General features: G+C 40.5%; 1 protein-coding gene across 1 annotated transcript; it reads left to right on the forward strand.

The window, feature by feature from the left end:
• Positions 1-1,986: 1,986 nt before the first annotated feature.
• Positions 1,987-12,478, forward strand: acp2 (acid phosphatase 2, lysosomal). Its single transcript, XM_036127819.1, has 13 exons — positions 1,987-2,165; positions 5,756-5,851; positions 6,474-6,560; positions 6,644-6,704; positions 6,794-6,885; positions 6,975-7,073; positions 7,166-7,255; positions 9,210-9,293; positions 9,391-9,439; positions 11,433-11,521; positions 11,613-11,719; positions 11,869-12,044; positions 12,133-12,478. Exons 1-13 carry the CDS (start codon positions 2,076-2,078, stop codon positions 12,267-12,269), a joined length of 1,257 nt encoding a protein of 418 aa, XP_035983712.1. The 5' UTR covers positions 1,987-2,075; the 3' UTR covers positions 12,270-12,478.
• Positions 12,479-13,347: the final 869 nt, after the last annotated feature.

Genomic DNA, 13,347 nt, shown 5'->3' on the forward strand with positions numbered 1-13,347 from the left:
ATACAAGCTTCAAACTGGAAGCAGAACCCGAATATGCAGTGACTTCCGTGCTGTGTTCTTTTGAAATAAAATAGTTATTATGAAAGTGAGATTTTCTTTCACCGTTCAAGGTCTTGCGATGTTGATCGAAATCCCTCACATAGCTGAGTTGTCTCTTGGTCACAGTATATCACTTTATTCCCCATACTCTATTTTTGTTGCCACCATGCCGTGACGTGTTTTATTTATTTTTTATCATTTAACTTTTTATTAGTATTTTTCACTTTTGTTTACATATACAGTGTACATGAACATTTCACATTCAACTTAACATAACATAAAACTTTCGCTTGGGAGCTATTCTTCTATTTGACCTTTGTCCCGTCTAGTTTGTTTAGTTCTATCTTTGTTGCTGTCTTTTGTCTTGAATGTTGTCCATTTCCTCCACCTTTCTTCCATCTGAGTTTGTTGAAGTCTTAGACGATGTGTCAGTTTTTCCATAATGTAGATTTCTTCTATTATTCCAGTCCATTGTTCTTGACAAGGGGGGTCTGCCTTTCACCATTTCCTCGTAATAGCTTTTTTGCCAGCTATTAACAATATCTTAACCAGATACCTGTCTTTTACCCTTACTTTGATATTGTTAAAATTGCAAAGATATAGTACTACACTACTCATAGGAATATCATATCCCTGAATCTTCTTCACAGTTTCATGTACATTTTCCAAAATTGAACAATTTTAGGACAGATCCAGAATATGTGAGAATGGTCGGCGTTCATTGATCCACAATTCCACCAACACCCCATGTTTGTATCCTTATATCTATTCTTGACTTTAGGCGTGATGAAAAATCGTATTGGATTTTTCCATGTGAACTCCCTTCATATCCGTGAATTGGTGGATGTCTGATGTGTTTTCCACATATCTGACGTGTTCTATTTTATACTGTAACTTCCGTTTTTTGGAGTAACGGTGAGCTTTCCTCTCTGTTGGAGCAGGATCATGTGCAACAATCAGATCTGCTGTCCAAATAGAAAAAATTCCAGAATGGTGCATCGTACAACAGTATTTTAATAAAACATTTTCGGATAAAATTATATTATTTACAGATGGATCAAAAGACCCAGAAACAGGGCAGCAGTATATATTCCATATCATAACATAAGTGAAGAAAAGAACTACAGATAACTTATTACATAGTAGAATTAGTTGCAATACTCATGAGTTTAAATTGGGTTGAGGAACAGTTTGATCAAAAGTACATGATATGCTTGGTTAAGCATTAAATGAAATAACTCAACAAAGAAAGATATCATTAGACGGATTGATCATATTTTGTACAAACTTAATATTAAGAAAGTAATAGTTGAATTTGACCCCACAAGGGATAGACGTGTTGGAAAATGGATGGATGGATGGATTGATGGATGGATGGATGGATGGATCTAAAAAAATGTAGAGCTACTGATTCCAATAAGTAAAAATGAAACTAAAATGATTATTAATAATTATGTAAAAAAAAAATGGCAGGAAAATCGGGGAATAGATGATACCGGTAGATACTTGTATGATATTCAAAAATGTAACGGAAGGAAAATGGAGGGAAAGCAGAAAAATAGAGTCAATCTTGTTTCGTGTTTAAATTGGCTATACAGGCCTTAACAAAACACTTAAAAACATTGGAAAACATGGAACAGGATTATGTCATTATTGCAATATGCCTGGATCAGTACAGCATGTGATCATGGAGTGCAGTGCTAATGATTCAGAGAGGAGAAAGTTGAAAGAGTAAAATAAAACTTTACAATTCAAAATATTTTTTGGAAAAGATGTAAATAAAATAAACGATCAAGTGATGTCATTTTTGAAGAAAAAAATATTGGGAAGAATCTAGTAAAGTAGTAATGTGGTTGTATTTCTGATTGGAAGATGTTTTGTTGGTCTTCCGCCCACACTCCAGTCCAGATGATGGCGGTAATGCACTACAACAGTTGGTCTGCCAACCGCCATCAAACCCCAGAAGAAGAAAAAGAAAAAGAAGAAGGTCTGCTGTCCTCCTCCGGCAGAAGAGCCGAACGAGCATCGGAGGGAACATGGTGTCCACGGCGGGCCTCCTCCTGGTCGCTCTGGCCTCTGTATGCGGACGAGTCGCGGCTGAAAGACAGCTGGTTTATGCTACGGTGGTGAGTGCTGATAAGGTTTGCTCCGACGCTGCGGAGGATGGTCCCTTACGACGGACCGCTGCAGAATGCCTTCAAAATATGTGAAATATTGCTTCCCTTTGCTCTTATGATAACATGGTGTGTTATTTCTGCAACCTTTAGACTGCTGTGACATATTTGATAGACTCTTATTAATTCGGCTTGAAAACAAGCTAATTTAGACGACGTTATTTTTGATAAGGGCGTATATTTATGTTTTAGTGCTTGCGTTAGGCTCCCCTAAACTTGCACTACGCGTTAAAGCAGTCTAAAGTTTTTGATAGATTTTTTTGGCAGTGGTAAAGTTTAAGAGTGTTTAAGACACCTTTGAACAGGGTTTTATAAAGCAACTTGAAGAGCCTGCTCGGCTAAGACAGTGGAGTCAAGAATGCAGAAGTTAATGAGCTCAAAGGACAACAGCTCCAACCTGGCGCTCTCGTCTTCTCTACTCATGGTCAGCGTGACTTGAAGTTAAACCCACTTCCTGTTTATTTTAGATATCACGCTTCACTTCTATCTTTTTAATCAGCTTTTCTCATGTGGCACGAACAATGCAGCATACAAGATGACAGAAGATAATTTGTGGTTTGTATCATTGAAATCTATTCAAATCAACTTTTGGCATGTTTCCCCCAACATAACAGATAAGGATTCTGACTGGGGCGGAAGACCTGAAATGCCTTGAAAAATTAATCATGTTGTGTTAAAGTGCAAAGGTGGGATTTTTGCTGATGTTAAAACATCTTGATGACCAATTATTGACTCTGGGTCAGTTAGCCCCAAGCAACAGCTTGGACTCCTAAACCTGTTTGTTCTCATTTTGTCAAGAGATGCACTGATGAGGTAACCTGACTCCGCCAGATAGATTCAAACAAGGTTTCTGCGAGTGAAACCTTGAAAGCTCGCGAGATCAGGATGGTCTCACGAGGCTACTGATGAGGCTTTTCTTGGCTAATACCGATTCCTGGGTATGACCCTCTTATGCTAATTTCCTTACTGACATAACAAAAAGGGATTCTGACCAGGAGTCAGAAGTCCGTTATTTAGTGCAAAGCGCTCACAGGGTGGTCTTTTAATGATAGTATAAGGAAAACTGTTATTATTGAACACAAAGGATTACAGGGATTATGTTGTGGAGAGGTTTAAAGCAACGTTAGGTTATAAAACAACATTTAAAGCAGCCAAGATTCCCACTACTACCTCTGGAGGAGCTGCAGAGATCTACAGCTTAGGGTATATGCTTCGTCAGCAGGGCAACTATTAGTCAGTCACTCCTTATATCCTGCTTTCATTGAAGAATTACTAAAAGAAACATGTTGCAAGAGTCTAAGTAAGTCCCGTTTGCCACAAGCCAATCAGACGAATCCTTGAAAGAAGGGTTGAGACCCAAATGGACTTTTTTGTTCTGCACATCACCCAGAACAAACCATCCCTGGAGGGGAACATAGTTGTAGCAAAGTCCTGCAGTGAGGACACTTTCCTTCAGCAGGGACAGATAAGTCTACAAGAGTTGATGGGAAGATATACAGAGAAACTGTGGAAGAAAACAGTTATAAAATATGATTCAAATAAATCTTGTTTGTTTTTCCCATATACATCTTCTACAGGTGTTACTAAGTTTGCTTATCACGGTCGTAAGGCTGTAGTCATTCTTATAGTCACATAGTTTCCTATTAGAGAGCTGTAATTGAAACCACAAGCAAACTAGATTAGGATTTAGAACAGGAGATAATCCACCCTACAAATAGTGTTTTTTCTTGTGGCTGTTATGGTAACATTGGTTTTTGCATGTTCCATTATGAGAAGAACAGGCAAGCAACGCTTCCCTTTTGTGGCTTGAGATGTGAGAAATAAAACTAAACGATTTTAAAGAGTCAGCTAACGTGGTTTTACGAAGTAGAAAAAAAGCGACCTAATTTACTGGACTTTTTAGCCTGTGTAACCCCATAGTGGCAACAAATAAACCTTTAGGTTGTGATGAACGCTTTACTGTGGTGGTGGGTGGTTTGACCTGTGCAAACTGGTTTTAAAGAATCTGTTTCTAAAGCGGCTGGACCCGCTGGCTTTTAACTGACACACGGTTTTTACAGATGTTTGGAAACGCCCTCAGTCTCAGCCCCCACCACTACTGACACAGATAAAAGTGGAACAAAGGTTTCAGCTGAAGTAGATTTTATTGAGTCTGGGTTTTGTGTTTTGTTTTGTTTCACTTTCAATTTTTGGTTCAGTTACTACTTTTTTTTTTTTTTTTTTTTTTAAATTGAATTTCGTTTTTTTTTTTTTTAGTTCCCCAGCAAGATGAGCTACATGCTGGATATGCATCGTATTAAAGCAGAACATCGTCAAAAACGTTGATTTAAAGCAGCACCGTGTGACGTTTAGCCACTTGGGGCGCTATACCTGTAACTTTCAGGTTTAGCACCCGTGAAGAATCAGAATCAAAAATACTTGAATAATCCCAGAGGGAAATACCTGTTTCAGTACAACCGCCATCACATACATCACAAACATTTCAGGGGGAGACAATTTACTGAGGCCATGCTGCCAAGGACACCGCCTTACACGGTGCCCACAGGGCGCTGCCCTTGACTCTGTGGAAAGATAGGGGCCACAATAGGAATGAGGGGGGAAAAACACATATTTCAAACTTTTTATCCTAATACAGGATACCGGTAACCTCTGGCACGAGATGCACAAATATGACAAGACACAAATAAGCAGAGAGTAAACATTGGAGACTAGTCGCATGAAGTTCATATGTTGTTGTGAGCATCAGTTATGTGTGTCTGTTTGGGTGAAAGTGTTTATATTTCCGTGAACACTCTCCAGAGGCCATTGTCCTTGATGTTATCAACCGGCCAACAGTTCAGAAAGCATCCGCAGATGTCAGCGGGGATGGAGAGAGTGGGGCCACTGGCAACACTGCACTGTCGCCAAATTAAACAGTCTCCCTCTGTGTTTTGGAATCTGATAGTGGACCGCTTTGGACCAGTAGACTGAGAAGTCATGGAGACAAGGCCACGTTCAACCCTCAAGGTTAAATCCTACATCAGAACCAAAAATATGTCTGGTCACATGGGTGTCATATCTGTTTAGTTTTGTTGTTACTGAGCTCATATTGCCCTAACCTTGGATAGGTTATGTGACCTCGAGCGACTCTCTAGGTTCTGAACAGTCAGCTTCTTTAGCAAAGACTTCCTTGTTGGTTGGGTCATTGACTAGCTGTTGGAAAACTGTAAAGTCAGCAGTCAGGTGTGGACCTTGTCATAACATTTCTGTTTTTTAAAATCCCCTTTTTATTGGTGTTAAGTAATACACATGTGCTAATTTTCTGAGAAACAGAACTTTCATTAGCTTGAAGCCATAATAATAGAGAAATAACCCATTTAAATATATCCTATGATGGCTCTATGAGTTTCACTTTTTCAATTAAATTCCTTGCTGTTCACCTTTTTAAATTATATTTTTACTAATGATGTGCTAAAGAGAATAACCCACTGTTGTTCTTGCTACATCCAAAGTGAACCGGAGCGTCCTTTCTGGTTACATGTCTCTTCTCTCCTCCCCCCCAGTTGTTTCGACATGGTGACAGATCGCCAGTGAAAGCCTTTCCTACTGATCCCTACAAAGAAGATGCCTGGCCCCAGGGCTTTGGGCAACTGTCACAGGTAAACAGATTAGTTTCACTCTTTAGGCCTCCTCTCTCCAGATTAGGACCGGCCCATAACGATAACTGTTGGCTTTAAGTCAAGTTACATGTGGAGGTCATGTGATTTATGCAAGTACTTCCTCAGTGTGGGGTCCCCTCTTGGCTGGTGGTGGCCTTTTTAATCTCAGCCAGTCAGCGGTCAGTGCACGACGCTGATTATGTTCTCTCTATTTCTCGACTAGTATGAGTCGAAGATTTTCATTTTCACTCCTGTTTCCACTAACTTTCAACAGTTTCATTTATACACATTGAAAGATTTGCTAACGAAACGTTCAGCAACGTTTTATATTCCCTAAACAATGCTGTTAACAGTGATTCTATTGCCTAATTTTGAAGTGTTGTCTTTTATAATCTGTGTATGTTTCGTCCCAGACATCATATCATTCATTTTATCTTGTTCTTTGCCAGAAACAGAACAGGCAGTGACTTCTTCTTTTCCTACATGTGACATTTACAACATGGAATTACATTTCTATTGTTGCAATTAATCAGCCGAGAGTTTGGATGACCGTTCTGATGGTTGTAAAAGCTTTAAAACCAACCTGGATTTTCACAGTTTTCTCTGCTATTTGCGTCTTAAGGAGGGGATGAGACAGCATTACGAGCTGGGCCAGTTTCTGAGGACGCGGTACAAGAACTTCCTAAATGAATCCTACCACCGTCACGAGGTGAGAGATAAAACCGCCCCTTTTCTTCCGGATCGTTTGAGGATTAACGGGCACCTGAAAGCATCTTTGTTCTTCTTCGCCAGGTATTAGTGCGTAGTACAGATTATGATCGCACCCTGATGAGCGCCGAGGCCAACCTGGCAGGTGTGAACATGAGGATCCTGGTTATTTCCATGTCCTGTGCTCCAACTGATCCTGTGCCTTAACCTTTATCGTCCCGTGCTTTTGTGTAGGTCTCTACCCCCCTAAAGGTCGGCAGATGTTTAGACCCGGTTTAAAGTGGCAGCCCATACCGGTGCACACGGTGCCGCAGAGCGAAGAAAGGGTTGGTATAGGTAAAATGGGTTTTATCAGATGTGCAAAAGAAAAACTGCAGAGGTCTGATTCTGTGTACTTATTGTTTCTCTCTCTAAGCTGCTCTCGTTTCCTTTGGGAGACTGTCCTCGCTACAAACAGCTGATGAATGAGACTGAGCACACGGCAGAATTTCTTAATGTTACAACAGCATACCAGGTACATCTTTTCTCCTCCTCCATTTAAATAAAACATGTTAGGGACACTTAATTTGATGTTGTTTACACCCCTTTCTTCTTCTTCTTCTTTAGGACTTGATAGAGCTGGTAATAAATAAAACAGGACTGAAGAAAGCCAGTGTGGAAACCGTGTGGAGTGTGTACGACACACTCTTCTGCGAGGTAAAAATCCCAGCATATACAAGTAAAACCAACATTTAAAGGTGACCTATTCTGCTTCCTTTAAACATTTAGGACAGGTTTATGGGCTATACCAAACATGTTCATTAAAAGTTTTGTACAATTCTTTCACCTCCCCTGTTTCGACTATTTTAAGCTAATTTAAAATGTGCCGTTTTTATTTCATGCATATAAGCGGTAGCTGGCTGCGCCTCCGGACTCGGTGTTTACATTCAGACTTTACACACGAAAATGGCTGCCAGCAGATGCACAACAGTACAGCCGTACACCTTTTAATCATTTATCAAACCTTAAAGTCGAGGGAATGTCCAGGGACAGCTTTTGCCGTGGACAGGTCGTCTGGGATTTTTTTTGGAAATTTGTGACGTCTGCCGGGGTAACGCTAGCCTATCAGTAGCGTTAGCTTGTGCTAAATGACTAGTCATGCTCATGCTGAACAGCAGTACAAAATACAAATCTGTCATCTGCAGATTTCCAACAAAGAATAGCGAAACAATTGTCCTTAAGTAGAAGTCTTATGGTAAATCTTCCCCTGTAGTGCATTGGTTAAAGTTGTCCGTTAACCAGTGCAACGGATTTCCTTCACTTGGAAAATTGCCGCAAAAAATGGATCCTCTTGGTTCCGCTTAGACCTTTTTATTCAAGGTTTTAAACAGAAGCGGCTCTCAACCATTGAAACCTGGCAGAGCTGGGACATTAGCCAATCAGAGAGAGAGTAGGGCGGGTCTTTACAACGCGGACGTCTTCCATTCTGAGGTTTGTCAGTGTTCAATCATTTTAACTTTTGGAAGAACAATAATGCTGGACCAAGCCTGATCCTCTTTAGATTGGAGACCAACCATTATTAATTAAATACACCCATCTACAGCAACTTAAAGAGCCTCATGTGAGAACATTTATTCAGGTCAGTCAACTCTGTGGTCACATCTGAGCCCCGGCAGGTTTAGTGTCTGCTTCAGTGAACACCAACGTTCATACTGTATTCCCAGCGACATTCCAGTCTCTTCCTTCTTGAAATCCTATTTTTTTTTTTGCATTTTTTCCCCCCCCCACTGGATCTTGGACCTTTCAGTACGTACTTCTGTTAAAATTGTAAATAAACACGAAAGGCTATATTTATTAACAAATTGAGCAAAAAGAAAGCATAAAACGCCAAAATACCAACTAATGCGGCAGCAGGACGTGATAATCTATCATAAAAACTTTGTATGCAACCAGACTGAGCTACTGACATATACCATATTTTTTTGGACCTTAAGCCATACCGGATTATAAAGCGCATTAAACACTTTTTTATATTGAATTAACTTAATTGGTTTATTGTTGCCAGCATGTACTCGAGCTGACATTACAGTCAGGCAGTCTTGTAGACAGCTCAGGGGTCCTATCAGGTAGTGACACAGTGTACCGTAATGCTCCGAATATCCATTGAGGGGAGCAGCTCCGTTACTAACCAAAGTCCTACTTACACATTTTAACAGAGTTTTGAGCGCATCGTACCATATAAAATCGGTTAGTAAGCACAATGGTAATCATATATAAGGTGCACCGTTAATTTTTGAGAAAATTTAAGGCAGAAACTACAGAAAAGCATATATTATTTAGGTTAAAAAATAATAGCAGTCAGCTGGTGAGCATGGGGATGGATATATGATGTTAAGGTGTTGTAGACACTCTACAAGATGATTTACTGACTGAAAAGTTTAGTTGTTGGCAGAATAGTAAGATACTTTCACAAATTCATCTTAAATGTACCTCATTTTGAATTTAGGACATGTTTTATCTGGGCACGTGATCGATCGGCCCCCACAGAAGTAAGCATGGCTGGATTAAGTGGTCGCAACTAGCTGAAAATCGGGCCTGAATAACGCCTACATGCGAGGAACGTGGCTCAACATGAACCTGCTTGACCTCCTCTCTGCTTGTGTGTCCTCAGTCCCGTCACAACATGTCAGCTCCCGACTGGGTCACTCCCGACGTCATGGACCAGCTCAGGTTTCTCAAAGATTTTGGATTTCAGGTAGGAGATACAGAAGGTCCTTGGCTTTTCTCCACAATTTCTGTTAAAGTGTGGGAGAGGATTAATGCGGTGGTCATTAAATGTTGAATGTTTGCAGGTCATATTTGGGGTCTACAAACAACAAGAGAAGAGTCGCCTGCAGGGAGGTACGTACACACAGGGAACCTAGAACTCCACGTTTTGTTAAACTTATAATTGTTTTGTTTTTTTAATCAAAGGAAAATGGTAATCCAACCTGGCTCTGTGTGACAAAGTAATTGCGTTGCTCTAAGCGTTACTCTTGAGAACAATAGCTGCCATCCACTTTTTGCCATGACTGATAATAATTTTGGCCCACTCTTCTTGGCTGAATAATTTTGATTCTTGCATGTTTAAGGTCACGCCACATCACCTCAATCATGTTTAAGTCCCCACATTGACTAGGCTTCACCAAAGTCTTTATTTAATTTTTGTTTGTTTGGTTTTTTGCCATTCTGAGGGGGACTTGTCGGTGTGCTTTAAACATTCATCTAGCTGAAGAACCTAAGAAGTGATTATGATGCCGTCTAGATGTCAGAAAGGGGCTGTTTAAGTGATGTCCTGGTTGCGCAGCTCCATCAGTAATCACACTTGAGTGTAGTTGGAACCCAATATTTTCGGTTAATCAGTTGAGTCATGATTTAACAAGGAAGGGAGCAATTCATTTTTGCCTTAGTAGCCAAGTTGGTTTGGCGAAATACAGGTGCTGGTCATATAATTAGAATGTCATCATGAAAACATTTTTTCAGTAAATACATTCAAAATGTTAAACTTGTATATTATATGCATTATTACACTCAGGCTGATATCTAAGTCTGGTTAAAGTAGATTTGGCATTTCCTTTGGAAATCAAGGTCCCAGAGTCTGGAGGAAAAGAGGAGAGGTACAGAAGCCACGTTGCCTGAGGTCCAGAGTAACGTTTCCACAGTCTGTGATGGTTTGGGATGCCATTTTATCTGCTAGTGTTTGAGGTCAAAGGTCAACGCAGATGTCTACCAAGACGTTTTAGAGCACTTCATGCTCCCTGCTGCTGAGTAGCTTTATAGATATGCAGATTTCATTTTCCAACAGGACGTGGTACCTGCACACAGTGCCAAAGCTACCAGTACCTGGTTTAAGGACATTGGTGTCACTGTTCTTGATGGGCAGCAAACTCACCTGACCTTAACCCCAGAGAAAATTCATTAGTTGTCAGTTATAATCATCAAAACAAAAAGAAATAAACACTTGAAATATATTGGTCTGTGTAATGAGTAAGGGGTAATGCCCGACGAGCTGTCCATTATCAGAAATGAATGGACGATGCGAAGGCATGCACTGTCCGACACAAAGTCCATTCATTTCTGATAATGGACACCTCGAATGGCTTTATCCCGCTTATACTTGCGAAACAAATGCATATTATATCAATTATTAATACTTTAATGTTTTTTCACTATAAAAATTGTTTTATAGTAAAAAGCGGAACTATTTAACGTCTCTGGTTGTGATGTGATACCAAGGTAACTAGCGTCAACGGTCTTGCTGATAGCAGCTAACGTTTGAGCGAGCACGATAATTTGGACCAATCAGGATATTTGACCAAAACCTTTTTTAATCGGGCTCCATCCGAATACCCTTAATAGTAGCTCCTAGCTCTCTTTCCTAGACCTTTCAAGGGGTCAACAGTAAGGACTCTATTGTGGGGAGGAAAGGAGCTTCAGACTGCTGTGCTGAATTCGGACAGCCTTTAACTCTGACGTCATTACAGGACGGAAACGCACATGGAGGATGTGAAGTCAAATCCGGGCCTACAGCCTTCCGAAAATGAACTACAAATGCACACTCTCCTCTCTCCAGGCGTTTTTGTTGATTTTTGTGAGGGGCCTGTGCTTATGTCATGTCACGCAAAGGATTGTGGGATACCTTAAGGGTTCATAGCGCTGGTAAAGGAGATTAAGAGGCTCTAATTATATGACCAGCAGCAAATGTAATCATAATCTCAAAACTACATTCTGTATTATTTCGATGTGATCATACGGGTCCTGTCAACCTGGTTGTGAAATGTGGTGTAAAAACATTTATGCATGCCTTATCAGGAAGGCTTAAATTGAAACACGAGAGCTGCTGTCCCTCCTTCAGGTCTCCTGCTTGGGGAAATTGTTAAGAATCTCACCAAGATGGCGGTCCCAGACCCAAAACAACAGCTCAAACTGATGATGCTCTCAGCGGTGAGATGTGTATTGTTTACATCGGTTTTAGTTGCTTTAATTTAAACACTCAGCACCGTCTAATGGTCGCTGTAAATGTGTCTCCCCACAGCATGACACAACCGTAGCTGCTCTTCAGGCCAGCTTGAACGTGTTCAATGGAAAGCAGCCGCCTTACGCCTCCTGTCACATAATTGAATTGTACAGAGAAGAGAACGGGTTGGTACTGTAGCTGAATGTATCAAATATATATGTATATTTATACAGAATATATCTATAAAAAATGGGTTTGAGAGTATCTAGCATCAGGGAGCCCATTAATGAACTAATTCCATCTTAAACTTTCTTGGATCTGTGTGTGCACTCAGCGCTACGTCGGTGTCGATGTTTTTCCGTAACGACTCGAGCGTGAACCCGTACCCACTCCAGTTGCCAGGGTGCGCTCTTGACTGCCCCCTAGAGGACTTTGTCAGGATCACAAAGCCGTCCATCGCAGACGACAGGGACAAGGAGTGCCAGCTATCGTCACAGGAGAGAGACAGAAGTGAGATTCTCACACACCACTGCTGTCAACACCAGCGATCGGTTCGATTGGATCCTCAACTGCTTCCTTTGTCTTTTTCTTTTTAAAGAAGTCATCCTCATCCTGGCCTTGTCAGTCTGCCTGCTCGTGGTCCTTATCGCCATCATCCTCGGTGTCATTTGCCGGCACAAAGAGTCCAGCAGCAACAGGGGATACCATCATGTCATCAACCAGGAAGAATCCTGACAGAGGCACAATCTCCTGCTTCAGAGATCTATGAGCCTCACTTCCCTGGACAGCAGTGTTGTTGATGATGATGAACTTTGAAAGCTGAGAGTTTAGGTATTGTCAGGAGAGATTACAGTGCCTTGTACTGAAATTGGAATAATGTGAAGCCAGTTTATTCTTGGACATGTGTGTTGTGGTTTGGGCACAGTATGGCTGGTGTTGGTCCACTTTGTGTGCTAATTCTAAGGCCTGATGACGGAGATGCCTTAAGTATTTTTCATTTATTTTATGGTACCATGTTTCATTGGGTCTTAGCTTTCAACTCTGAATATTTCAGGTGTAAACTAAATATTTTTTTCAAGAATCGGACAGAGTTTATAAAAAAAAATATGTGGGGGGTTTAAAAAGAGTAGGAATGAAAAATAAAATGATCTTTTTGAACCATGTGTCATATTTATATACCTAACAGATTACATTTTGCACTTTAACAATGGGAAAGCATTACCTTGTTTTTATCACACCCTTACTCACCAGAGTCTTTCAGATATGGATGCAGATTAATGTCTTCATTGTTTACTTATGTTGAGTTTCCCCGTTTCATTTTTGGATGATTTCAAACTCCCATGTCTCAAATTATTTGTCCCGAATTTGTCTTCATGCTGTATGGATTGCACTTTGATAATGTGAGACATTTCTATTTCCTAACCAAAAAAAAGATGCTATTTTCAGTGTAATTTATGATTCACATCAAGGAAAAGCTTCAACTTTTGCTAATGTCCTGTGAGTGTTTATACACCTATAACACATTTTGTGAGATTTCAATATGTTTAATTCAAAATTTAAGTGATGGGTCCATCCAGAGTAGGTTAAAAAGTGAAGTGGAAGGTCCTTTGGGGTGTGACCAGCAGCTCTACCCTTTTACTGATTAAAAACATTACACACTCAGTTGGATTGGATGGGGCCTCAATTTTCAAGCCTTCCACAGATTTCCAACTGAATGTATGACCTGGCTTTGAGACATGGTTGTTGCCTTGTTACCACCACACAGCAAACCTGACTTTTTATGGTTTTCCTTTGAAATCATAGCCTTCCGTTT

This window comes from Fundulus heteroclitus, chromosome 24 (assembly GCF_011125445.2).
Source record: "Fundulus heteroclitus isolate FHET01 chromosome 24, MU-UCD_Fhet_4.1, whole genome shotgun sequence".
Lineage (NCBI taxonomy): Eukaryota > Metazoa > Chordata > Actinopteri > Cyprinodontiformes > Fundulidae > Fundulus > Fundulus heteroclitus.

Bases quoted from the DNA above. Each gene is read 5' to 3' on its own strand.
- acp2 (XM_036127819.1), top strand. From the start codon at position 2,076: ATGGTGTCCACGGCGGGCCTCCTCCTGGTCGCTCTGGCCTCTGTATGC. The intron at 7,074-7,165 runs GTACATCTTTTC...CTTCTTCTTTAG, and splicing joins ATGTTACAACAGCATACCAG to GACTTGATAGAGCTGGTAAT. The intron at 11,720-11,868 runs GTTGGTACTGTA...GTGTGCACTCAG, and splicing joins TTGTACAGAGAAGAGAACGG to CGCTACGTCGGTGTCGATGT.